General features: G+C 32.4%; 4 protein-coding genes across 11 annotated transcripts; 2 read left to right on the forward strand and 2 right to left on the reverse strand.

Moving 5' to 3' along the window:
* Nucleotides 1–97: 97 nt before the first annotated feature.
* Nucleotides 98–4,098, forward strand: LOC146541217 (protein O-glucosyltransferase 2-like). The gene is made up of 6 exons (XM_085193255.1): nt 98–387; nt 457–665; nt 752–1,208; nt 1,572–1,809; nt 1,889–2,188; nt 2,465–4,098. The coding sequence occupies exons 1-6, from the start codon at nt 224–226 to the stop codon at nt 2,582–2,584; spliced, it is 1,488 nt and encodes a 495-aa protein (XP_085049381.1). The 5' UTR covers nt 98–223; the 3' UTR covers nt 2,585–4,098.
* On the reverse strand, nt 3,484–12,334 carry CYLD (ubiquitin carboxyl-terminal hydrolase CYLD). Of its 5 annotated transcripts, none has more exons than XR_014878442.1 (12): nt 12,148–12,318; nt 11,982–12,043; nt 11,286–11,559; nt 10,453–10,656; nt 9,551–9,741; nt 9,199–9,378; nt 8,489–8,644; nt 7,396–7,584; nt 6,858–6,966; nt 5,851–5,994; nt 5,005–5,188; nt 3,484–4,539 (listed from the first exon to the last, which is right to left on the reverse strand). XR_014878442.1 is itself a non-coding variant. In XM_085193204.1 (12 exons), the coding sequence occupies exons 2-12, from the start codon at nt 12,039–12,041 to the stop codon at nt 4,352–4,354; spliced, it is 1,869 nt and encodes a 622-aa protein (XP_085049330.1). In that variant the 5' UTR covers nt 12,042–12,043; nt 12,148–12,315; the 3' UTR covers nt 3,484–4,351. The 5 variants fall into 5 exon arrangements, 4 of the variants coding, with proteins under 4 accessions (XP_085049330.1, XP_085049337.1, XP_085049346.1 ...); XM_085193204.1 differs by having other exon boundaries at nt 5,851–5,984; nt 12,148–12,315; XM_085193211.1 differs by lacking the exon at nt 11,982–12,043 and having other exon boundaries at nt 5,851–5,984; nt 12,148–12,334.
* LOC146541219 (putative phosphorylase b kinase regulatory subunit beta) lies at nt 10,853–24,044 on the forward strand. 4 transcript variants are annotated; one of them, XM_085193061.1, is made up of 22 exons: nt 10,853–11,011; nt 13,054–13,171; nt 13,252–13,387; nt 13,723–14,005; nt 14,386–14,515; nt 14,913–15,064; nt 15,356–15,692; nt 15,881–15,970; nt 16,119–16,145; nt 16,913–17,067; nt 17,653–17,667; nt 17,921–18,040; nt 18,207–18,317; nt 18,697–18,824; nt 19,034–19,209; nt 19,369–19,631; nt 19,929–20,087; nt 20,280–20,405; nt 20,770–20,993; nt 21,103–21,217; nt 21,465–21,698; nt 22,320–24,044. In XM_085193061.1, the coding sequence occupies exons 1-22, from the start codon at nt 10,982–10,984 to the stop codon at nt 22,452–22,454; spliced, it is 3,264 nt and encodes a 1,087-aa protein (XP_085049187.1). In that variant the 5' UTR covers nt 10,853–10,981; the 3' UTR covers nt 22,455–24,044. The 4 variants fall into 4 exon arrangements, with proteins under 4 accessions (XP_085049187.1, XP_085049193.1, XP_085049203.1 ...); XM_085193085.1 differs by lacking the exon at nt 10,853–11,011 and adding an exon at nt 12,742–12,964; XM_085193067.1 differs by lacking the exon at nt 17,653–17,667.
* shv (DnaJ heat shock protein family member shriveled) lies at nt 23,949–26,670 on the reverse strand. The gene is made up of 5 exons (XM_085193343.1): nt 26,099–26,670; nt 25,566–25,742; nt 24,822–24,989; nt 24,436–24,646; nt 23,949–24,128 (listed from the first exon to the last, which is right to left on the reverse strand). Exons 1-5 carry the CDS (start codon nt 26,546–26,548, stop codon nt 24,073–24,075), a joined length of 1,062 nt encoding a protein of 353 aa, XP_085049469.1. The 5' UTR covers nt 26,549–26,670; the 3' UTR covers nt 23,949–24,072.
* Nucleotides 26,671–26,761: the final 91 nt, after the last annotated feature.

The following is a 26,761-nucleotide window of genomic DNA, read 5'->3' on the forward strand; positions in this document are numbered from 1 at the left end:
ATATTTCTTTTAGGTAACGTATATTAACATTTATTAACGCTGTTGGTCACGTGAATATATTTTTAAAAATTGTATAGCAACATTTAAACCCGAATATCATAAACATAACGTCAGTCTCAAAATTAAAAAAAATGTAAACAAATAGAATGTCTACTTGTCGAGTACAAATTTATCAACTATATTATTAAATATTTTATATTTTATATTTAGCGAAACTTTTGAAATGGCTCTTTGCAACTTATTTTTATCATTGTTAATATTATTTTCTTTATCAAATACAATTGTTGGTCACGAAATTAAAATACATGGTCCTGGCTTACAACCTAAAAATATTGTGATGCCGGCGAGATATTTTTTCGTAAATTTCACTACATTTAACGAAAAAACGTAAGATCATATTTTGTATACATTTTAAATGATAATGGCATGTTTATAGCATACTTTTACGTATTGCAGATATTCCACAGAGCTTGCAAGTAAATTTGCTGTAGAAATAAGTGGGAAGTCTTTCATAAATAGTCATTGTAGAATATGGATTAACACTTTGGATCGCAAGGATGGCACGTTTATTGTGCGTTATAAATTATATGAAACTTGTTCTAACCTTGTCATTAGTATTTATTATAAAAACAAGCATATTCACAATTCTCCCTATAAATTTGAAGGTAAGCATTAATTTAAAACTTTAGTGGACAACAATTATTTTATAGTATAAAATTATATTTGGTTAAATTATTTAAAAAAAACTCAGGTCCAATACAACCAGATCAATGTAATTGCCCTCAAGAAGATTTAGATACCTGGCTTGCGAATTATGAATGTCCCAAATCATATGATCAAGTAGAAAATGATTTAAAACCATTCAAAAATGTACAAATTAGTACTGAAATTGATAAAATTATTGAAAAATACCATAAGCCAGAGAGTATAAGTTTCTGTCATTATGTTATAAAAGAAAACCTTATTCATAGAGATTGCTATGGTAAACATGTGGGATTTAATATGTTTGCTGATAATATTTTACTTTCATTAACAAGAAAAGTTATTATACCTGATATGGAACTTGTGATAAATCTTGGAGACTGGCCATTAATACATAAAAGGAGTGAACTATTACCTATATTTTCTTGGTGTGGTAGTGATGGAACAAATGATATTGTGATGCCTACATATGATATCACCGAATCAACATTAGAAAATATGGGAAGGTAAATTGTAATATTGATTTTGTTCCTTATCCTCATCATTAAGCAGGTTGGGCAGACAAGACCTACAAAAAACCTTGATAGGATCAATCATTGCATGAATTTTACAACTGTACAAGGGACTATTGTGATGCAGAGGAGTATTATCTGATTGTAAATGCAATGATTATTTGATCCTTTCTTGAATGATATGAAATATGTAAATTATTTTCATTGACCTGCATTGGTAGGCAAAATGTGGCAAAACTGGATAGCAATATAGCAGCAATAATATTGATAAATTTCTAATGTGTTTTAAATTAAAAAAGTGTTTTAAAATAAAAAAAGTTAAATAAATCTAATTTAGTGTTAATTATATACTTTTAGGGTTACCATAGACACATTGTCAGTACAAGGTAGTATTGAATATAAATGGAGGGATAGAGAAAATCGTGCATTTTGGCGTGGACGCGATTCCCGTGCTGAGAGATTACAATTGATTGATATTGCTCACAAACATCCTGACCTAATTAATGCTTCTCTAACAAACTTTTTCTTCTTTCGAGATAAAGAAGCTGAATATGGTCCAAAACAGCCACATATTTCATTTTTTAAGTTTTTTGATGTATGTTATTTAATATATTGAAATGGTGTTATACATACTGTCAAAGAAATGGGTTATTGGTATATTTCTTAATTTTCAGTACAAATATCAAATCAATATTGATGGGACTGTAGCAGCTTATAGATTTCCCTACCTTCTATCTGGTGGTGGTTTAGTTTTAAAACAAGATTCTTCATACTATGAACATTTCTATAAACAATTAAAACCTTGGGAACATTATATACCTATTAAAGGAGATTTGTCAGACTTAGTAGAAAAAATAAAATGGGCGAGAGAACATGAAGATGAAGCTTACAAAATAGCTAGAAATGCAAAGGAATATGCAAATGAGAATTTGTTGCCTCAACACATAATTTGTTACCATGCCATATTGTTTAAAGTAAGTAATGACGTCACTGTGATAAAGCAACTCAATGTCTGAATTTAAGTGCTAAGGTTGTGGGTTCAATTCCAACTTAGAGGAATTAATTATTTTCATTTCCTTTACGACACTGTAACAAGACAAAGCACGGCATTGAGTTAGCTGGGAAATGAAGAATGGAGTGCTTAACTCTGTTAAGGGGAGTGTGATGCTAAAAAAAGTATTTTAAACCAAAGGTTAATAGTTAGCTGTATAGAAAAAAATTAATTTCACTATATACTTTTTGTCTTTTAGAAATGGAGTAAAAGGAATACTGGTGAAGTGAATGTAAGGGAAGGAATGACTCATGTACCCCAACCAAAGTTTGATTGCCATTGTGATACCAAATATTATAAAGATCATGAAGAGTTGTAGAACCAGTATAAACTAACAATTTTTTCCATAAAAAAAAGATCTGCGTAAATTACTTCATCATATTAATATATTTTAATGTGTTCTTACTTTTTTAGTGTATAAGTTATTTAAGGGACCAATAGCAGTCTATTATTATAGAGATGTTGACTACTCTAAGGATAATATTCTAAGTCATTAATATCATACTGTAGGAATCTCATGTTTTATTTAGGTTCACACTGTATTAGCATATGGCAGTATAGGCAGAGAGGAGAGAGGGAAAAAGAGAGAGAGAGAGTAGACTCTGTCTCGCACTTTCCGTCGCTCAAGGCATTACGTATCGAGTGGCGGAACTCAACGCCGTGCTTTGCCTAATTACCAGAACGAAGAAATTAATATATTAAAAATTTTATTCCCCCAAGTGGGAATTGAATCACAATCACAACCGTTGCACATAGTCACTTGTATGCTTGTGCCTCTGTGTAACGCGTGTCTAAATATTACGCACTTAATTGTACTTTAGTACTAATATAAGGACTTTTAGTAAATTTATGTTAAAAACACTCATTACAGTGACTGTGGTGCATAATATATGAAGTTGTTGTTATATTTGTTTACCAGAGCTTTCTGAACATTACCACAAATACTTTAAAAAAATATATGGTATATAATACAGTATCCATTAAGAACATAGTAGACACATTGAAATACATAACTAATATAAAAGTACATTTTTATTGAATAAGTCAACATTTTATATTAAGTGAACATAATTTAAAGTGTCCACTTTACTGCTATACTTAAAAAGTAATGAGTATATTTTTTATAATAAACTTTAATTTAGATATCTATGTGAATAGTTGCTTTTTAATATTATGTTGTTATATTTAAACAATAAAAGTATTTAAAAAAAACACTTATTAATTTACTTATTAATCATTTAATGAAAAATTAACAATAGTTTAGATATATTTAGATATATTAGATATATAATAGTTTAGAGACTACAAGAAATAAATGAATCTCATTCAATTTAAATTCATTTACTATATTATTAATATAAATAAAATGTAACTTTAAAAAATAATACTTTATTCATAAATTCAAATTCTTATAATCATTTTAAATGAATTTCCTTTAATTATAATTCTATAATCTATGAAACTACATTTGAAATATCGTTATTGTACATTTTTAAATAACAATATAAAAATGTATATGAATTTGGAATGATAATTTCTTAAGCCCAAGAAAACAATTATTGTAGAAAAAGTAACTTTAGATTTAGATATTAATTTATTATAAAGTGGCAATGCAACATTGTGCTGCTCGTAAACGCCATAGTTGTGGATTTGAATATCTTTCGGTAAAATTAATTATTTTTATTTCCTCGTTCTGATTAGAAGACAAATCGTGGCGTTGAGTTCCGCCATTCAGTGAAAGAAAGATTACATTTACGAAATAAAAAGAAGACACTTTATGCAACATGGTTCCTAGCTAAATTTTCTAAGTTTCTAACTACCTACATGTGCTCTCTTGACACTATTAAAAAGTTGTAAGCATGCCCTTATATGCCCATATAGCACATAGGCGACCAAACGATTGCTGAGCTGTTACTGCTACTACCTCGGTGATATTGTAGCTATTGTCATCTCCTAAATACTTATTATTTTAATGTAAAGAAGTATGAGTTCTGATTTTGGTAGTAGACATGTGATTTTTGACTGCACTATATTATCATCTAGGGCACTAAATGTAGAGTAGTGTAAATGCATCCAGAGGGACGATCTAACGGTACATAGCAAGGTCTGGGCTCCTATAGAAGCACATATAGGCATCGGCGAGCAGGCGCTTGGCGGGTGCAGGCAGGTGGCGCTCCAGCGCGGCGGCGTGCAGCGCTCGCCCCTCTGGGCTCAGCCACGCCGCTAGCTCCTCTATCTGCACCACTTCCGGGATGTTGTAGCCGTTGCGTTCACCTGGATACATTCATATACTACATCAATCTATACATTTAATAAATATGTAACTGATTATTGGAGGCAAATATTTCTATGTAATAAACAATGACTTATTAATTCTCGGCATGTTCGTTTGGGCATGCTAATCTCAGCTCAGAACTCATGTCAAATCTGTATAAAGTATTTGACATGAGTTCGAGAAAAATTGTATAAAATATTAGCTTGTTTAATGAATTGACTTAGACAGCAACTTGTTGTGATTTTAGAAATGACTTAAATAAAAGCTAATAAACAAAAATACAATTTTTTGAAGTTGAAGTGGATTATGGCACCGTGACACAGCTTTGATTATAAACAAAGGTGGAATTCGATTCCCTTGATTTCGCCACTAAATAATCAATGTCACTAAAATATGGCGGAAATGTGGAACGGAGTGTCTTAACTATGGGTTTTGATTCAAGATGCGGCGTGAAGATATAATACCTTTTCTATCAGCCATCGAGTCAAAGAAGCACCATGGCGCATCATGTCCTGCCCCCGTCTTCACAAAGGCGACGTAGTGACTCGTCTCTATGCATAGCACCGCAAACAGTTCCATATATACGCGTGGAATGGGACACGACTCTAGAATGTTCGCGTATTCCTCACATATTGACAGCGGGGTTGCCTGTGAATGTTTTGAGATACGTTGATATTTTTAAATATAATGTTAATGAGGCCGTCGCGCTCAGCAGCACAGTTGTGGATTTGATTTTCACTTGGGGGGGGTAATAAATTATTTTCATTTTGTCGCTTTGGTAAGTACAGAAGAAATGAAGCTCAAGATAAACAAAACTATTAAAGCATAAAAGAGTGAAATGATTGGCTTATTTTTTATCTAATTGTACATATTCTTATTAGTTTGAAATTTTAACCGACAATACACGATATATGTAGATATATCTACATACTTACTTGCAATGTCCCCAGAATTCGGCAGAAAGTGGGGGACGGAGTGTCTTGATTCTCTCTACTTGACCCTGCTGTGTACAGGATACAGCGTGACGCTGATTTTATATACTTACTTAAAGTAAAATACTTTTCGATAGTTATGCTTAAAAATTTTCAACTACACATAAAACATGGCGCAACATCTGGCTGTAAACGCGATGGGTCAATCTCCACGCGCAAGAATTTATTACCATTTCCCGCTCTGGTAAAACTAAAGAAACAAAAAACAGAGTTGAGTGCCACCAGTCAACAGCTGAAAGTAGAGAACTTAACTAGGTTAACTCTGCTTACCCTACTAAGCCTAAAAAAAGAATATGATAATTTGGCAATAAACAGTACCTTATGGGAGGGGCGTGTAGAATGCGCCAGTCGTAGACACGCGTTGCAGAGCGCACCTGCGTCCAGTGCGCCCGCCGCGCACGCGCCGCACTCCCAGCGGGCTAGAGCGCCGCACACCGTGCACTGGCGGGGTACTGGAAACAACTTGGATATTTCATTTATTTAGCATATGGTAGGGTAGAATTAGGGAACTTAGTGTTAAAACAGTATCCCACGCACCGTTTAATTTGTGAGACATTGCATCTAAGTGGGGCAACTCAATGCTTGGTCTTGCTACCAGAACGAGGGAATGAAAATAATTCATTGCTCGGAGTGGGGTTCGAGTCAACAATCGTCACGTTTTCAGTCTGACCCTATGCCGATACATCACGACGGCCTCAATAATATTAAACAGTTTTTTTTCCCCCAAATACAATTTAGATAAACAAACTTATTTCTGCAAAGAATTTAATTAGCGTAATTTTCATAATTTTTTCCTATTTTTAATATTTTAAGGTTGTAAAAAAAGTCTGTGGAGAATTAGACAGCTTCTAGGTATTTCATTTTGTTAATATAGTTTTAGCAATTAACAAACTGAAATAAATAGACACAGAGTAAAGGTGTAAACAAGCTCAAATTATTTTTAAAATGCATAAGTTTAAACTCATTTATCATTACAAATTTTTGAAAATAAATCTTTAAGCTCTACTTAAATAATATCGTTTTTTATTTCGTAATAAATGATATATATAATAATACTTTATTGCAATAAAAACGAAGAAATAATAAAATTACAGTTCATGATATTTATAAAAAGAGAGTAAAAAGTGCAATGGCGACCTTATCACTTAAAGCGATTTCTTACAGGCAACCATTTGAAAGGATTTATTACATAAAGATAGAAGAAAGGTGCAAAAAGTAATCATATTATTTTAGAACAAGTATGAAATTATTAAATATAAATAAGTTATTTATCACATAAACATACATACACACATTAACTCTATTAAGTAAGAATTTATACTCACATCCCTCAATGAGGTCAGTGACATCCAAGAGGGGGGATGGTTGTACGCGCTGATATAGCTTATATTGTTTACCAAATCGGGGCATTTGTATTATAAAAGCAGCTGGAACCTGAAATATAAACCAATATTACAATGTGGTCGAAGAATTGTGGTTATCCTGAAGTTAGGTTTTTTGAACTTCTGTATACTGTACACTCAAGATCTAAATAATCTTACGATTATTTACTTACCGAGGGTACCACGGTTGGCCGATAGTCCTGTAAACTAAGCATAAAACATGGCTGGCATATTAAATGATGTTTTTTGTAGAATTTCTTTAGCAAAGCCACACTTCTCAACATATTATAATGATTCTTTTGCCTCTAAGAGATCATTTTTATTAAAAAAAAAGAAAATACATGGTTTTTTTTTAACGTACCTCGAACTATATTTGCTTATACAACCTTTTTAGCACTTTGTTTTTAACTTATTGTGAATCGTACAGTTGTAAAGTTGGTACATTTATTTAAAATAATCTCTAAGTTTTTATATGACATACCTCACTAAGTTTAACACCAGACGTTGCAAAAGACTGTTCCAACAACTGCTGTACTGTTGGCAGTGTTATATGTTCATCTTTCTCCACAAATAGCTGGTAACAGTAGGCCTCTTGTCCTGACGATAGTTTAAGAAAAGGTTCAGCTCTTAGTAGTTGTGCTACGAGACCATTTAAGAATTCTTCTGGGTCCTGTAATATGTAGATAGATTGGAGTAGTTATTTTAGGCAATATTTTTGCTAGCCAAATACTTTAGCACGTGAGTTTAATAAACTTTAATAATAATATTTCAAACATCCTTAAACAAAAAGTTTTATTTAAATAATAATAAAATTATAATTGAAATAGTCACTTAAATCTATATATAATAAGCACTGCACTGTTAGAAAATGTTATTCATAGTCTTGTCTGTCTCAGCTCAATGCTGCTGCTTAATAAGAATTATTACATACAATTTATTTAATGTTTGTAGTTTGTATAGACAAAATTGTTGTTGTAAGCTTGATGTATTTATCTATCTATATATATAAAATCGAAAGGTCACTCATCATGAAATCTCAGAAACTACATGTGATAGGAATCTCAAATTTTGCATAGGAGCTACTTATAGGACGTAGGTACTCGCTAAGACGGGAATTTTCAATATTCGACTTCTAAGGGGTTGTTTTTGGAGTAGAAAGTTTGTATGAAACTTCGTTACTACAAATGCTAGGAGTCTCAAATTTTGCATGGACGTCACTTATAGGACCTAGGTACTCATGGAGACAGAAATTAATAATAACGTAGTTCACGCAGGCGAAGCCGCGGGCGGGCCGCTAGTTATTATATATATATATACTATAAGTTTGAGGTGTATTTGTGTTTGTGGCATCCTAGCTTCCAAACGGATAACCTGCATTTGTTTTTTTTTATTTAATTTTTATAGTTCAATTTGTGGCTTAATCATTCAAGAAAATATGTTCAGCTGCTTAAGGATTATCATAACTTTTCTAGACGTTTGTTTTCTTTTTAGAACTTTTTGTTCCGTGGGTTTTAAAATTATGAATTATTTGAAAGAATAGGTGTGCTGGACGGTAGCAAGGGCACGAAGTATACCTTTTCCTCGGTGGTGAGTCCGGGCACGTCGGAAAGGCGCTCGAGCAGCGTGCGTAGCTTCATGACGCGGTCGGCGCGCACGTAGCCGTGGCGCCGCAGCGGGTTCACCACCTCTTCGCGCAGCACGCGCTGCACCTCCCCGTAGTGCGGCGAGTCCTGACACACCGACACAATGGCCTCAGTAATACTACTTAACAGAAATATTAAAAAAAAAACTAATCTTTTTATCCTCAAATAAAAAATATTTAAAAATAGATTATTCTGACAAAAAATTAAGCTTACCTACTACAAATAGAATAATCAATACATGAACGTAACGTAAGTAAACTCTTCTTTGTTGCGACCTTATCACTTGTCTGACTTGTTGGTCTACTGACTGACTGACTGACTGATTCGTTGGACTACTGAGACTTAGTGTTTCTGAATGCTACATTAGAAGCACTATGTTCAATTTTAGAATTAAAATTTATTTAAATATTAAGCATATATTTAAAAGGACATCATATATATGTACTTTTGTTTAATGATACTTAAATAGAATATTTTAATCATCTCCCTCACGTTGAATCATAGCATAAACAATGGTACCTTAACTCAATTTATAACAAACGCCATGTTTCAGTTGTACAACCAGAAAAAATATGTAATTTAATTATAGATAAAACAAACAAATTTAGATTAAAAAAAAATAAAAAAATAAAAAACAATACCTCAGGTTCAGGCGGCCGATACAAGAGGGCATCAAACACACTTGTAAAAGTGAACATGGCGAAGAGTGTAGCGTCCAAGTAGCAAGAGTTATGGTGTCCCTGAATACCGCGATTTTTTCCGGCGAGTTCACCAAGAGAGCTTAGAGGCGGTACTATTCCTGGTACTACAGGACAATCTGGCTGAAAATAAAAATACATTTTACTTTTTGTTTTTGGATTACGGAGATTTTTAATTTGTAAAATAGTAACAAGGAGACAATTTGACTGTAAATAAAAGTAACAATTATATCCACTTTCCATTTGTTTACTACCATCCTATAAGTGATTATCTAAAAATGCCATCTAAACAAACCTGATCACTATGATCGACATGTTGCAGCTCCAACGGTGGCGTGTCCCGAAACCTAGCATCCCTTCTACACAATGGCAGCGGTACAAAGAGAGCGCGCCCCGAACCGCAAGTAAATAGACGGCCGCCCTTGTGGGTACCGTCGCCGAGCCCGCATACACTTTGTTCTAGCTCCACGCCAGCCGTTGCTATATCTGGCGAGAGAAAAGAAGAAACTACTTAGGCTTCCATAGGGTCCCCATGTTGCAAGATAAAGAGCTCAGAGCAGTGTTTGGACAGACAGACCCCCCTAACCCGGAATGGGTTAGGGGGGTATAGTATGGTCAGCGAGTCGTGGCCGCTCTGACTTGTTGTGGTTTACAGAACTTCTGGGCATTGTTTAGTCAGGAAGAAATTAATCAAATAAAAATCAAGTCTATCGTCTAGATATAAGCTGAAGTAGGAAAATTTATTATTAAATATATATTTTAATAATCGAATTATCGTTAATTCGCTAGTTAAGAATTTAGATTAAATAACCCTCATATTTTTTTGTGTACAATATATTTATAGAGTATTTAAAAAAAATATTATATAATTACAAAATAATTTAAAACCAATTCTCGTCTAACCTCTTCCAATTTAACAAAGTATATTGTTAATTTAATACCATTCTTTCTTTTAACAATTTACTATAAATATTTAGGTCTCTAAATAATGTAAATATATAATTTTATATTTCCTTAAATCATTTGGACGTAAAAGTCTATGACAACAATTTTTATTCCTGTACCAATTATTGCTTTTGTCACTATTAAAATTATATACTACCCGCACATATATTTTTTAAGGTCGTCATCAATTGATTATCGGCACAAACTTTGAAATAATATGTAAAAAATAAAAGTAATCCAAATTATATTTACCATCAATTAGGCCAATCCACCTGACCACTCCATAATAGTTTTGATCGACATCAGTGGCCACTTCAACAAGTGAGCCGACGCCAATATCATCTTGCAAGTGATCTTGCAAATGCGGAGAATTCGAAGACTTCGGAGGGATCGCACGAGGGGACCCTAATGAAGGAGAATCGTAAAACTCTTCCGGTGCTTCCCCACTGCAGACATCTACGAATAAAAAACACTAAACTACAAAATTTTGATCATTTCCTATATTACGCTAACGGTTTCGACATACTCTGCTCATATTGAAGAACGCACAATGGTATTTCATCTATAGGGAGCTCTCGGATATAATACGTGTGAGACATGTCGAAGTAAACTACATTGTAACAGCCGATCACTTACCGCGGCCGTATGCCTAAAATTAGAAAATAGGAAAGCTAAAATAGAACACATGTATGCAATCTGTGCCACTTGGGACTTAATGTTTGTATTTATATCTCAGGATGTGATAATTGTTAATTAGCTGTTAGTTTGTTTTTTAATAATAATGAGTGAAGTGCACAAAAGAATGGAAATGGTAAGCAAAAAATTTTTTTTCATATTTATAAGTTTTATTATTAGGTTTTTCTAAACTTATTGAATATGTCACGACTTTAATATTTATAGAGGTCATGATATATTTAGAGTCGTGGATGTTACATATAAAACAGCAAATAGTATATAAATATTATACTTCTAAATAATTTTCTTATTTTAAGTTTCAAGATCAATGACAAAATAGTTGAACAGTATTAAGTTTATTAACAGTATTATTATTCTAATAAGCACAGGTGCAAATTTAAATTACATACCTACTAATAAGCCAGTATCAATTTTTTTTGTATCCTGAACCATTTTGCTGATAGATACTGTGTCGCCACTACTTGTAGTATTAACAGATGTTGTAGGCCTATTTTTACGTCTTTCTGGCGCTAAATGATTTATTAGGTTCATTGACTTTATTCGTTCATTGCTTGTACGCTGCATATTGCATCTAGAATTCTTGGGCACTGACCCATACTCAGGGTTCTCAGGCTCCTTCGGGGCTGGTGGCCAACTTCCTCCAATTAGGTTAAATAAATGAATCTGTTAAAACATTTTTGCACAATTAAAAATTAAATATCAATTTAATATGAACCAACATGAACTTGCAAAATAAAGTAACTAAACATAAAATATTCTAAATCATAATCATATAAAATTCACCCACACACAATATAAGGCACAGTACATATTTTCAATTATTTATTTATAAATCAACCACCATATTAAAAATTTAATAAATTTAATGTGCAAAAATCACTTCATAGTTAGTAGCATAATAATATTTTAATAATTATAACAGAATAATTTAATTTGGACACATAGTATAGTTCTTACTTATTCATTATTACAATGGTTAAAACAATTTAATAAATAAACATGCTTCAATAAATCTGATGTGCAACATAACATTCATATATTATGGTTAGTTATTAATATCACAGTAAAAGATATATCCTTGAAACCTGAGCATCTCTGCTGCTAGTATTTTCAACATCCTGTTGCTGATGAAGATTATTATTCATTTCTGTTGGTGTAATATAATGTCAGAATTTAGATACATTTACTTTAAACATGACCTTATCTTAAATTTAATTGTTGATTAAGATTACAACATACATTATCTCTTACCTATAAATTAAATGTACAAAGTTTATTAGCAATCGAAACGGTACGAGAAGACCATTACGAGAATCACGATTTTACTGCACCTAATTAATAAACAACAAGTAATCACTATTGCACTATTGTTTATTTTTTTCATATTGCAAACACAGATGACAGATTATTATAAAAACATAACTTTCTAGTTGAAAATAAAAATGACATATAAATTAAAATTTAAATAAATTATACTATACAGAGCAAGGAACATATACTAGATACGAAGTTAAGTTGAATATTTAAAGTGATCTACCGTAAGTAAACAATTTAGGTCGGTATAAAAATCTACATATTTGGCAGAATAATTCCGAAAATATACCTAATTTTATAATATGATTTAGTTATAAATAGGTACATTTTAAACAACTTCTTTTTATTATAATTTATGATACCATAATAAATATTTTATGATAAATAGATACAGTACGGTGCAGTTACCTGTACAATGAAAATTCTCATACATAATGAAAATTACCATTATAATTAATTATAGCTGTTTTTTTATTATATCTTGTATACTTTTTGACTTTTGACATTGACGTTCTAATGTTGTTATTTATTCAACCTTGGATTTGACCTCTTCAATTTTTTTAAAATTAAGTACATACATATTACATAAATAAATATATAGATATTCTATGTGTGCTATATTACAGTGAAGCTGAAATAAACTTTAATTTATATTAAAAAAATATATTTGAAAAATATACAAGTTGTTATAGTAGAAAACAGTACTTACAGATATGTAATAAAGTAACAATAATTAACCTGTTTTATAATTTATGTGGGTTATGATTATTACATAATTTTGATTTTAAATTTTATTATTTATTTCAATTAAACGATAACTTAAATGTACATTTTTACATTTAGGCTTTCCCCGATACAATGATCCGACAAGGGAGTATTGATGACATAAATGCTCAACAGTTCCTAAAGATCTCAAACTATGAAGATACAGTGAGACAGTTAGATATTTATTATGCCATTGGTTTGTTTAATTTTATGTAGTTTTTAATTTTATTATTTTATTTTAAATTATTTAATTGCTTGTTTTTTTCTAAATTGCAGTAAAAAGACAGTTATTGAGATTTCAAAGTCCCATAACTGGATTGTTTCCAGTCCTTTCATCTGATTTACACATAGGTAGTGTAAGAGACAGTATATATTGTGCTGCTGCAGTGTGGGGTCTGTATCAAGCCTATAGGTAATACAAAAAAGTAACCTACATATATTGTTACTTATAATATAAGATGCTACCCTTAATATTTACAAAATGTACTTTTATAAAGAAATATATTTAACTGAAGCCATCATGATGCAGTGGCAAAGCTTCTGACTGTAAGCACAATAATTGTGGGTTTAATTCTCACTTGGGGGAATGAAATAATTTTATTTCCTGCATCTGGTAACAACATAAAACATGGCATACAGTTACACCACTCAATATCTCATAAATTGTGTAGAAATTGGGGAACGCAGTGTCTTAGGAGGTTCACCTACCCTGCTATACACCATATACAGTGTGAAATCAATTTTTAGGAGAATAGACGATGACAGAGGAAAGTCACATGAACTTGGACAAAGTACCGTTAAATGTATGCGAGGTATCCTCGAATGTTGGATTAAGCAGTCATCCAGAGTGGAAGCTTTTAAAACAAGACAAAGTGCAGCCCACGCTCTTCATGTAAAGTTTCATTTGACAACTGGAGAACCGGTTCTAAGTGATGAACAGTACCATCATTTGCAAATTGATGTCATTTCACTTTATCTCCTGTTTCTTGTTCAAATGATTACATCTGGACTTCAAATTATTTATACACAGGTATTCATTTGCACAAAAATTTTATGAGATATATTAAAGGAAACATAAAAGTACATAGGTCAATATACAGGTTTATTTAACATTATACTTTTCCCCTGTATATAGCAGGATAAGCAGAGAGAAACTAATGTTAAAACACTTATGTGTGAATTTGAAACACTGCATTTTGAGCAATGGAAATTCAGTTTCACATATTATCTTCCAGAGCAGGTAAATGAAAATATTTCATTCTTCTGAGTGGGGATCAAACCTACAGCCATTAGGCTTGTAATCATCATTCAGTAGATATATGTATATATATAACAAAATATATAACTATAATTAAATATTTTATGAATATATGAATAGAGGTATCATATTTAATTACTATTTATTTTTAGGATGAAGTAGCTTTTATACAAAACTTAGTGTATTATGTGGAACGAGCTTATAGGACTCCTGATTATGGTATGTGGGAAAGAGGCACCAAGTATAATGATGGCAAACCGGAGATACATGCTTCTTCTATAGGTATATATATTTATATTGTTTTTATCGTTTCTTTGTACCTTTATACGGTATCTGTATATAGCAAGGCTTATTATTGTTAGGACAACTGTGTAGGGAATTGTCCCCACTTTCCGCTTAATTTTCGAATCATTGTTTTTAAAGTGATGGAACTCAAGCCACACTTTATTACCAGAGCGGGGACAAGAAAATAAATTCCTCCGACTCACATCCATAAACATATTATTATTATATTTTTAATTAAATATACATTTGCAACTACTTTGTATATAGTGATCTGACTGACTGATCTAACTGATCTGACTAAATTGCTCCTAATTCCTAATTTTTTTAACCATATTTGAGCCAAAAAGTGTAAATATTTGTAGTATTAAACATATTATGTATTTATGTATGTAAGGTATGGCAAAAGCAGCTTTAGAAGCTATCAATGGATGCAATTTATTTGGTGATAAAGGGGCATCATGGAGTGTTGTGTACGTGGATATCGACGCTCACAATCGTAACAGAAGCATCTTCGAGACTATGCTTCCTAGGGAATCTAGCTCAAAGGTGAGCTATATTACTATATAATAAATCAGCTATCATAATCAGCAACGCTTTTTTGCGCATGCTGAGAAGATCCCATCTTCTCAATGGGAATCGAATCCACAACCGTCGCGTTGAATCCACCACAGTCATTACTTTCAGACAGACAAATTCTTTCTGATTTATGAAGAGACAACTACTTTTGATTTACAATATTGATTAACTAGCAAAAAGAAAATATTTTGTATACTAATGAATATTATTAGTTACAATTTCGTATGAATTTAATTTATATGGATAAACTATTTTCAACAGGGCGTAGATGCGGCACTACTCCCTACCATATCATTCCCAGCATTTGCCACCCATGAGGAACTGTTACTGCAATTAACTAAAAACAATATTTTAAATCGTCTGCAAGGCAGGTATGGTTTCAAAAGATTCAGCCGAGATGGTTACAAATGCGTTTTAGAAGATCCTAACAGGAGATATTATAATGAAGGCGAACTTAAAGAGTTTGAAGGTATAGAATCAGAATGGCCGCTCTTTTATGTAATGATGATCATAGATGGTGTATTCCGCACGCTGCCAGATCAAGTAGAAGAGTATCAGAGATTGCTTAAATCTCGCATCTATATGGACGAATATGGGGGTATGTTAATTGTTTTAAAGATCATTAACAATTTAAAGCTTTTATTTAATTTCTTTTCGGTTTCATATTGAAAATGAAAGAATTATTTTATTTTGATATTTAAATAGATAGATTATAGTCAGTTTTTATTATAAAATAATTGTATTTGAAAATTCGTGTAAAATGTTTATTTTTCTATTATTTAACAGATCCTGTTATTCCATGGTACTACTATGTTCCGCGTGAGGGAATTGATAATGAACGCAGCGAATCATATTCAGTACGCAGAATTCCAGCTAGTATGTATATTTATCAAAAATATTAAAATAACTGAAAAATATTATTAAAAAAACTTTTTTTCAGTTGCTTTACATATTTTTATTATAGTTATACACATTAAATAAAATGCATGAGGAAATTTTTTTTCAAAGCAACAATATGTTACAGACCAACCAGGTGATGAAGACGGCAAAGGTAAAATCGTGTCATACTTAAGTATGCTCTGATATAATCTGTGCTAATTTTCTGTTTCTTTCTAGCTTAACTTTCTTAATTATTAGTTATTTTTTTTATATGCCTAAAAAGGTATTTTATACCTTTTTATTTTACGCTTTTTTGTATATTTATGATTTCTAGAACAGTAGTGGAACATTAGAAAACTATAACTTCCTGTTTGTTTTGGTGTAAAATCTACTAAAATATTGTCTACCCTTTTTGCATGCTACTCTATTGGTTTTTGGTATTATTTTAATAGTTTACTTAATTAATTGTACTAATGCATCCATGTACTATTAAATGTAATGTAATTATAATATTTAATATTGAAATCTCATGTAAGTTTAAATTTTACCTATTTGAAATTTAAATTAAACTTTGTTTCATGACGAAACTAAATATGTAATATTTTTGCAAATGAAAAATCTTTCAACGTCTTTCAGTTTGTATTTTGAAATGCATTATATTAAAATGTCGCCAGCCACATTGAATTTTAAAAAATTGTTAATTATTTATGAAATTATTATTGTAAAAATATAACTTTTATTTTATATATTTTCTGTAAGGTACAGAAATTAAGAGGAGATACACTTCTTCTAGTGAACTACACTAGATGTAGAGTAGCGTGGATCCATGCCTTAGGGATGTATTGACCTAGGCTATTATAAGAAAGTGTTATTATTTTAAAAATAAAAGTATAATTTTGTGTGTCAACACACCGTTCTATATCCACTACAATTGTTCAGACACAGGAGGCCTTTTCCTCTGGGCGCAGTCATTATTCGTGCTGGCCCAGTTACTTACTGGTGGCTTGTTGCACGTTAACGAACTGGATCCTATACGGAGGTACCTGCCTTCGTACAATCGGCCCCGACGTGCGGGGAGGTATTCTGCCTTTCAGGTGGGCTTCTATGTTTATTTAATAAAATTTATATATTTTAATTTTTATATTTTTAGCTTCATGTATCCCTTATAAAGCAGGGAAGACGGGGGGAACCTAATGTTAAAATACTCCGCTCCCCACCATCCGCCTAATTTTAGTCCTTTTATGCTAAGTGACGGAACAACACTATACTCTTGCTTCTTACCACAACGACGAATGAAAATAATTCACTCTCTTGTGGGAATCGAAGCCACAATCGTCGCATTGATAGTCAGACGATGTCCTACTGCCGAATTTAAAATTTATATTTATTTTAATATATGGCTATATATATTATAGAAATAATATATTACTATTAATATTTATTTGAATATTAATTACATAGAATTGTGTTTTCTATGCTGTCATGTAATTAGAGTCAAAAGTTTTTTTTTAAGAATGTGTTCTTGTTTTCTTTAAATATTTTGTAATAAAAAAGTTTATCGAAATGAAGAACTAAATCAAATATAAGCTTTTTAAATAATTATTCTTGGTAGTTATAACGAAATGGTATGGGAATTGTCATCTATGACAACAAAGTCTTTTTTTCATGCGTGCATAAAGGCTAAACCGGCGTTTGTAAGTATTGAAAATAAATTAACCCTTAATTTAAGCATATTTTAATGCATATAAATATATTTTTAGATGAAAAACATCTGACTAGCTTTATTCGACATTGTCAATATTATGCTGTAATTTAAAAGTAATAGTTTGATACATTTCACAATACCGACTTAGGCAAGGCATAGTAAGCTTCACTAGTCGATGTTCTATAAGCTTTAGTACAACGTAATTTCACACAAGTAATACCTATTATATTTTGTTTTTTTAGGGCATAGCTACTGATTTAGTAGTTCAAGTAGTATTAATCGCGGAGTCGATGCGACTTCAAGCTATGATGGGTACTTATGGTATCCAAACACAAACCCCACACGAAGTTGAACCTGTCCAAGTAAGTAACAGTGAAGGTAAATTTTGTGAAAATTCAATAAAATTAGAGTCCTGATGAATAATATTTAAAAATTGTGATCTCATCGTAACTTCAGCTATTTAAACTTAAATAAATAACATTGATTTACATTTTCTTTATAAATATTATACCTATACATATATTTCAGATATGCAGTTCAACTCAATTAGTTCATGTGTATAGAGAATTAGGAGTGTGCAATAAATTAAAGTTAACGGGAAGGCCCATAAGACCAGTTGGTTCATTAGGTACAAGTAAGGTAAGTTTTTTTTCCTCCAAACATCAAGTTAATGCTGGTAGTCTTATTGGGTTTTACACCGGGCGAGGAGGAAAGAAATTACTATGTCCCTGAGATATTGCAAGCACTACGTGGCTGCTTGGATGGGTGGCAAGGGTCCTTCTGCGGGAATCGAACTAGGCTTTGCTTTTGGCAGGGTAGACGTAGACAGTGAAAACCCGATGTCCAAACATTCCATTTGTCGCTCTCTTAGTGTCTCAACACTCCCCGTTTAATGATTTGAATGTTGTACTTTTAGAGTCTAATTATTATAAATCATCTTTTTCTTTCAGTAAAATGTAATTATAAATTGTTAAATTTTTTATTCTATGCATGGATAATAATTAATTATAATTTACAGATTTACAGAGTGTGTGGTATGACGGTGCTCTGTTATCCTCTTATATTTGAAGTGTCAGAGTTCTACTTATATCGAGATATGGCGTTGTTAATAGATGATATTAAAACTGAATTGCAATTCGTTGGAAAGTAAGTAACATTTTACTAAATTTAGAAATGATTAATATATTAATACGTATATATACATATTATAATTTTGATAATTTTGAACCTATTGAAATTCTTGAAAATCATCTAACAAATACCATATATGCTTAGTTACTTTTTTCATGAACTAAACTAGACATTATACTACAATATGTTATTTATAACTTAAATATTTATTGTTTGCATTAAAGATACTGGCGTTTGTCGGGAAGGCCGACGGTATGTCTTTTGGTTCGAGAGGAGCATATGAGAGATCCACATTTTAAACAAATGCTGGATCTATTTGCGATGCTTAAGAAAGGACATTGTGATGGAGTTAAAGTGCGTCTGGGAAGATTGCAAAACCTTATTTCAAGTTCTTGTATTGGTATGATCTATTTTCGTTAAAAAATAAAACCTATACCTACTCTACCTTCTTTTATCTTGTTTAGCAAGAAAACTAATAATATTTTTTTCCTAATAAAAAGCGTGGCGTTGAGTTCCGTCACTCAACGCCTCCATTATTATATAACTATTCAATGAACAGAACACCTGGACTTCATGAGCCAAGGCGACTTCCCGTCAGAAATGTTCACACAGTTCAAGCAGCTACAGCATGATTACATCGGCTACCAGTCGCTGACGGACGTACCGCGCACCCTCACAGCGCGCGAGCTGGCGCCCGACTGCGGCGCGCTGCGCGGGCGCCCCTCGGCCGACGTGGTGGCGGCGCTGCGCGACACCGACAACCTGTACGCACAGGCGCAGCTGTGGGGCATCCTGCTGGAGCGCGAGGGGCCTATGTATGAGGTGCGTTCGTATTGTCCATGACTCGTCGTGACCGTATTGTGCGGGATCCACTTCGGAAGTAGAGTACATGGCAGCATTTAAAGACACAGTTAATACACGTAAATGCAGCTAAGAGTGAGTGAACTAAATATTTTCTTATATTTATCTTAGCAGCTGTTTATATTCTATTTATATATATTTAGTGCCAGAAAATAAATAAAAAAATATTATTACTATATGTTTTTCATATTCTAACTACGTTTATCACGCAGAAACAAATAAGTATATAAATGTTTGCCCAACATTACCGCACAACAGGTGAACGGCACAAGTGCCCTGGAGGCCCTGAAGGGACTGTACGGCAGCGCGGGCGTGCTGCGGCACTGGCGCGCCGTGCGCTACTGCTCGTCGCTGCTCAACCACACCGTGGACTCTATCAGCCCCTTCATCACCACCGTACTTGTTAGTGGGAAACAGGTATAGGCATATTAATACTTAAACTCTGCTAACATTTACACCTACATACATTATGTAAAAACAACCTTTTGGAAATCGTCCAAGAGCCACAGGTTAAGTCACGCTACTATTGTTTTTTTATAATTATTACATTTAACCGAATTTATATTACCTTTTATTAAAATTATTTCATTAATATTTTTTCTTTTATAGTTAACAGTGGGAGTGATCGGCCATAAGGAAACAGTATTCGACAAGCCCATGACTCCCGGCGAAATTCAATCTGTCATGTACTCCACGATACAACCGTATGACATAATTGGCGCTGTTTTACAACAGGTACAGTGAAGCCGACGAGTCGTGGCTGTCCTGAAGTTAGCTGTAGATGGTTAACGGACAAATTAATTTTCTTCCTGAATGACATTGGGTGAAAGTTTGGAAATCCTAACTTCAGGACGGCAACGAATATTTAGCCGTACTTTGTACGTTATTTAGCGTACGCACGAATTCAATTCAATGCATTATTATTAATTTGTCTATATCGTGTTTAATGACAAGATTCAATTGTTACATATTTAATTGACTAGCACTACCAATCAACGCCTATTTTGTTTATTTTAATTACTTTTTTTATAACACTATAATTTAAAATTAAACAAAAAAAAATATTCAATATTAATTTGATTTTTTTTTGTCCCAACAGGAAATCGTTCTCTACTGTGGACGTCTTATAGGCACCAACCCGGATATGTTCCGTGGAATTCTCAAAATTCGAGTGGGATGGGTTCTAGAAGCGATTCGTATTTATTTGGAAATATTTCCTCAGGAGAAACGCCAAGACGCTACTATCGAGAGCCTCTCGCCTTATAAGTTGAGGACTTTGTTGCAGAAAGTACTTACTGTGTCAGATTGGGCGGAGGAAAAAGGGTAATATTTTTTTTGCCAACTGTTGTTATGATATACTCCCCGTGCCGTTACGTTTAAAAAGGTAAATGTTTATATTTTTCGTTAAATATTTTATTTTTATAATTTTAAGATTGACGCCTCTCCAACGTCGAAGATTAGAAGGATGCTTATGTCGGGTACCGAAACATTTCTACGTTCAAGTATGGGATATATTACTACGGACACCTGAAGGATTAATAATAGAGGTAAACAAAAACTAGAAAATTCGAAATTTTAAATAATATATTGGGTTAATATTAATATATGTATATTTAACATCTCGCATTTATTGTAATTTTACTTTTCTTGCTCTGGTAAGGGAGTCAAAAGTGCAACGTTAAGTTCTGCCATTGAACACGCAATTAAATATATACATACGAACATATTTATGTATCATATACTTACACATGGAAATAAAAACGAATTACTTATATATTGTATAACATTTTATAGGGTCACCTTCTACCAGCGCAGCCGACCCTTGTCAACATGTCGCGATCGGAATTGTCATTTGCCTTGTTAGTAGAAGAAGCGCTAGTGCGCGTGCCCTCCGCTGAACGGCGACAGCTGTGTGTGGAGCTGCTATGTGTTTTGGCCACCATATTGAGAAGAAACCCTGAATTGTATTTACAACATGCGTTACATCTGGACAGATTGCTGGATGACGCAAATGCGACTCATAGAGAGGTATGTTTCTTTTTTGTGAGCTTCACGCTGTTTCCCGCATGTAACAGTTTGGGCAGATGGAATCTAGTCTTTATCTGAGGGACTGAGGGAACCAGTGCTCATTAGATATCGTTGAATTATGTCTTGTTACCAGAGTGAGGAAAAGAACATAATTATTCCCTCAAGTGAAAATGGAACTTGCAGCCATTATGTTTATAGTACAGTTAAACGCTATGCCGATGAGACATGATTATGGTTAATTATATTTTGGTGAATTATTTTAAAAGTTGTGCTTGTGAAACGTAAAATTTAATATCCTGTTGAATAAAATATTAATTTTGATATTTATTATTATCAATAAACCACAACCATCGCGTTTACAATCAGACGCTGCCCCCTTCTCCACGACCACCTCGATAATAATAAAGTTGATTATTAATGCTTTAAACCGGAACCACACTATAATATCAGTCACGGGTCGTTCTCGGTCCGAACTCAATCTGTTAAAATATTTTTATATGAGAAAAAATTATATTGCGTGATTAGACCGAAACTTGATTGGTATTATAGTATGAATGCTCTCATTGTTTGTATAAGAATATTTGAACCGATTGATATCTGACCGGGAACCTTATGATACAGGATAGCGGCGGCGCTGCGGGCTCCCTGGGCGCGGCGGCCCCGGGCGTGTCGCTGGGCTACCTGGCGCGCGCCGTCGTCAACTCCGTGCTGCACGCCGCCTCGCCGCACGACCACGACTCCTGTCTTGTTTCTTAGTTTATTTTTAATAATATTATGTTATTTATTTTTGTGCCGAGCCATAAATTACGTCACACGTTAAATGGGAGGCTCTTATGAGACGTTTAAGTATTATGTCGAGCAATTTTTACGTATTTTGATGCACATTCACACCTTGTATAACCTGATTCTGTTAAGATCCTGCATAAGATCCTGATCCAAGAATACTCTGGTGCACAGTCCAGAATTTTTCTTTAAAAAAAATGAAATGAAGGTTGAAAAATAAAAAAAACTTTATACAAAACGGATATTTTTAAGGTAAAGTTGGGAAAATTGACTTTTTTACTAATTTCATTTTGCTATTTAACTTCGTAATAATATGTACATCAGCTCGAATTTTTTCACGTCATCACCACTTTTCAGTTGCGCTACATTATAAAATAATTTAAGTGGAAATTTTTATTTCGTACATTAAGCGTTACTCGGCTGTCATAGGATTACTGCAGGCTAAGGGAACCCAAGGAAAATATTAAACTACTATATTTGATACGCCCATGGCCGTCTCTTCCTTATTTGTCACATAGTACTTACGTCCCGTGGAATCTACCCACCTAAGCAGAAATAACCTGGGATAGTGGAGTCTTCAGAGTCATGAGACTCTGAAGACTCCACTATCCCTTTTTCCAATTATGAGTGAGATCTTTCATATCGCATGAGACTTTCTTTAAAAAGCAGGAGAAATGATAATATTATAATTTTTTAATATGTGAAACTCGCTGGGATTATATATAATATAGATTTATTATTGTTATATACAGCTGTGTCTACATGTGCGTGGTTAATCACATAAAAAGACATTTATTGATAACATATCTATTAAGAAGTTGTGCCAACAGTTATTGTTAAGAGATGCATACTTTTTAAATAAGTATAAATTAATCAACTCCATCCAATTTGCGCAACTTTCTTGTTCCTTTTAGTTATAAATTGAATTATAAGATATGTTTATGAATCTTAAATCTTAATGCATATGTTTTAATTATATTTAAGGAGAGAAATTCTCATCACACCTTTTTGGTATTATGTTATTAATAACTTTAGTTTATCGTTTTTATGTATTTATATTAAATAATTTATATATTTTATTTAAATTGTAGTTGTAGAAAAAGATATTGAAACGAAAGTATTAAACAATTTAAATAACATAATGCATACAATGTTCATAATCTAAACACCTTTCGTTCATGGTTTGTTTATTTGCATGCAAGGCTGAATATGAAACATATTTCATTGTATATAAAATTAATATTGAATAAATATTATGGAAAAGTAAAAATTCTACCTTTAACCACTGATGCCAATTCTGAATTTTGAAACTTAAGTAAAAGTAAAAATATTTTATAGTTAAGGAATTATACTTGTGTTAAATATTTTATAATATCTTAAATATTTTATAGTTTATAGTTATACATATGTAAATGATTTATTTACAATTTTTTTTAATATGATTAAAAAGTCGTAATCAAATAAGTGTTTTAGTTTATAAAAACTTTAATCACCCCCAAGTAGAACATTATCTTATTTCCACATTCAACATTGTTCATGACATAACACACATTTCACTACTTATAATAAATATAATTGGCAGTAAGTATTACTAGAGTCCATTATACACTTTGTTGTTAGGTGACTGCTGTAGTAATTTTCTCAAAGCTGCAACACAAAACATAATCATTAATTATTAAACAATATTTATATTCTGAAACTTTTGCGGCAGAGTGGCACAGCATCTGAAGTAAAAACAACAGTAGTGGGTCCAATTTCCATTTTAAAGAGTGATTAAATTTAAACTAATTTCATTCATTCACTCAGGTAAACAAAACAATGTGCTAAATTCAGTCACTCTTTAAAACTAGTAAAATTAGTAAAACTTTGAAAATGTCACAGAACTGTCTAATCTGCAAGACAGTGCAAAGCCAAAAAAAAATTAAAATATTAATTAATATCGCTCAAATGTTACCTTCTTTTTCTTCATCAGTGAAATCTTTCTTCGGAAATTCAATGTCAAATGTAATATACAGATTTCCATGTAAGTTGTTATTTTCAAAGTTGGGCATGCCCTCACCCTTCTTGCGCACACGTGCTCCTGCCCATGTCACTTTGTCCCGGGACACGCTTACTTTGTGTCCATCCAAATGTACAATTTCTAATGTGAAACCAGTCAAAGCATCCTGTTCAAAAATAAATATTATTAAAGTGAAAATTCCAATGCAATTTATTTATGCAGCACAATGATAAACCTGGAAATACTGTGAAAAAATAAATATTGTGAAAGTCACTTAATATAAGACAGCTTAAAATAATATTTATTTAGTTATGAAATACATTCTGTTCAAATAACATTACCTGTAATGATATTGTTACATTTGTATACAAGTCATCTCCCTTGCGTGTAAATTGTGGGTGTTTCTCTGTTTTAAATACAAATATTAAGTCTCCTGGATCTCCATCCATGTGAGGTTCTCCTTCACCCCTCAATTTTGATTTGTGATTGTCTGGCGCTCCTACCTCTACCTATGATAAATAATTAATATACATAAAATTAATAGAATCTTGTTGAACAGGGCACATGCATTACATGCATAAGGCAGAGGAAACCTAGTATATATTTCCTCTGCCTACTTTTCCCAATATAAGGTGAAATATAAGATGAAATGATAAATATAAAAAACATATACAAATAAAAATAAGTTTATACAATATTTTATTCATACAAATTTTAATAAAAGATGTGAATGGATGAAGGTTAAATACTTATTTGGAAAACATATTAAAATTTGAACATAGTGGGACTCGAACCCGCACCTCCTGGAAACCAACCAGGCACTCTGACTAAGACATAGATTCTCATCAAGCTACGTCAAAATTCTTATACATTTGTTAAATACCTACTTAACATAAATGAATAATACTCTGTTTAGTTACTATTATTAAATGACAATTAAGTAACTGCTTTAAACAGGATTGTAAACCTATTGATAAGCATTATCAATAAAATGAACAATAATAAATTTTAGATATGATAACATATTTTTATATAAAATTATTATATATTTTAAATGTTTAATTTGTGTAATAAAATATACATACCTCAACTTCTAGAAGTCTTTCTTCATTGACTAGTTTAACATTAGGGCACTCATCACAAACAGTTTGTTGCATCATTTGGAACCGACCTGGGCCTAAGTTTCGTGTTACCATTTCTTGTCTGCAATTACATTTTCTTGTACCAGATGCTGGTTTTATTACAGGTTTGTTGCGAGTAATCTATAAAATGTTATAATATACATATAAGTTTTTGATAGTTAAGTTTAATTTTTATTAGAAATAAAAAATACTATAAAATAAAGATTCATTTCATTTAATAATGATACTTGAGCTCTCCTGGCACAGGGGCACAAGGGTGTGACTGTAATGGCATGCTTGTGGGTTCAATTCCCACTTGAGAATGAATTATTATTTAGTAATATTTTTATTCCTTCGCTCTGGCACCAAGGCAAAAGCCCGGCGTTGAGTTGCGCCAATCAATATTGCCTCGAAAAATTCTGCCTACTCTTCTGTGTGCAGGATATAGTGTGAAGGTGATTTATTTGATCAAATTTTTACTTAATAATATTACTCACTTCAATAAAGTTTCCGTTGTAAAGTTCTTCTAAAGAAACACTAAGTTCCATAATAACATCGGCACCTTTTGGAGTTTCATGATGTTGTTGATCACCACCGAAATGAAAACCAAAATCTCCAAAGAAACTTGCAAATGGATCATTATTATTCATCATACCATCTTTTTTGAGGCACTCCTCCCCACACCTATCATACATTTCTCTTTTTTCGGGATCAGACAAAGCCTCGTACGCTGCTCCTAGGTCTTGAAATTTTTGAGAAGCATCTGGATCGTCTTGATTTTTGTCTGGATGAAGTGCTTTTGCCAGTTTTCTGTAAGCTTTTTTAATTTCGTTCGTGTTGGCTGAACGCGACACGCCGAGAATTTGATAAAAATCTCGACTGGCAAGCGTTAAAAATATTGTGGATAAGAAATATATGAAGCACACAAGTGCACTATTAATTAACATTTTGGAGAAGTCTATCTAGGAACTATTTTAACCTATAAGGAATAAATAACAAGGATTACGGGCCGTTTATCGTATCATATGTGTGATACATTTTCTTCGTCTTTGACAATTTACTGTTGACAGTTCGATGAAAGCAATTCGTCCTTCTCTGATTGGTTAGCATCAATTTTAAAAGATGCAACCTAAGTACTATATTTTTGTCGATGCTTTTTT

The sequence above is a fragment of the Heliconius melpomene genome, chromosome 1 (assembly GCF_056956725.1).
Source record: "Heliconius melpomene rosina isolate 202511_hmr_F chromosome 1, ASM5695672v1, whole genome shotgun sequence".
Taxonomy (NCBI): domain Eukaryota; kingdom Metazoa; phylum Arthropoda; class Insecta; order Lepidoptera; family Nymphalidae; genus Heliconius; species Heliconius melpomene.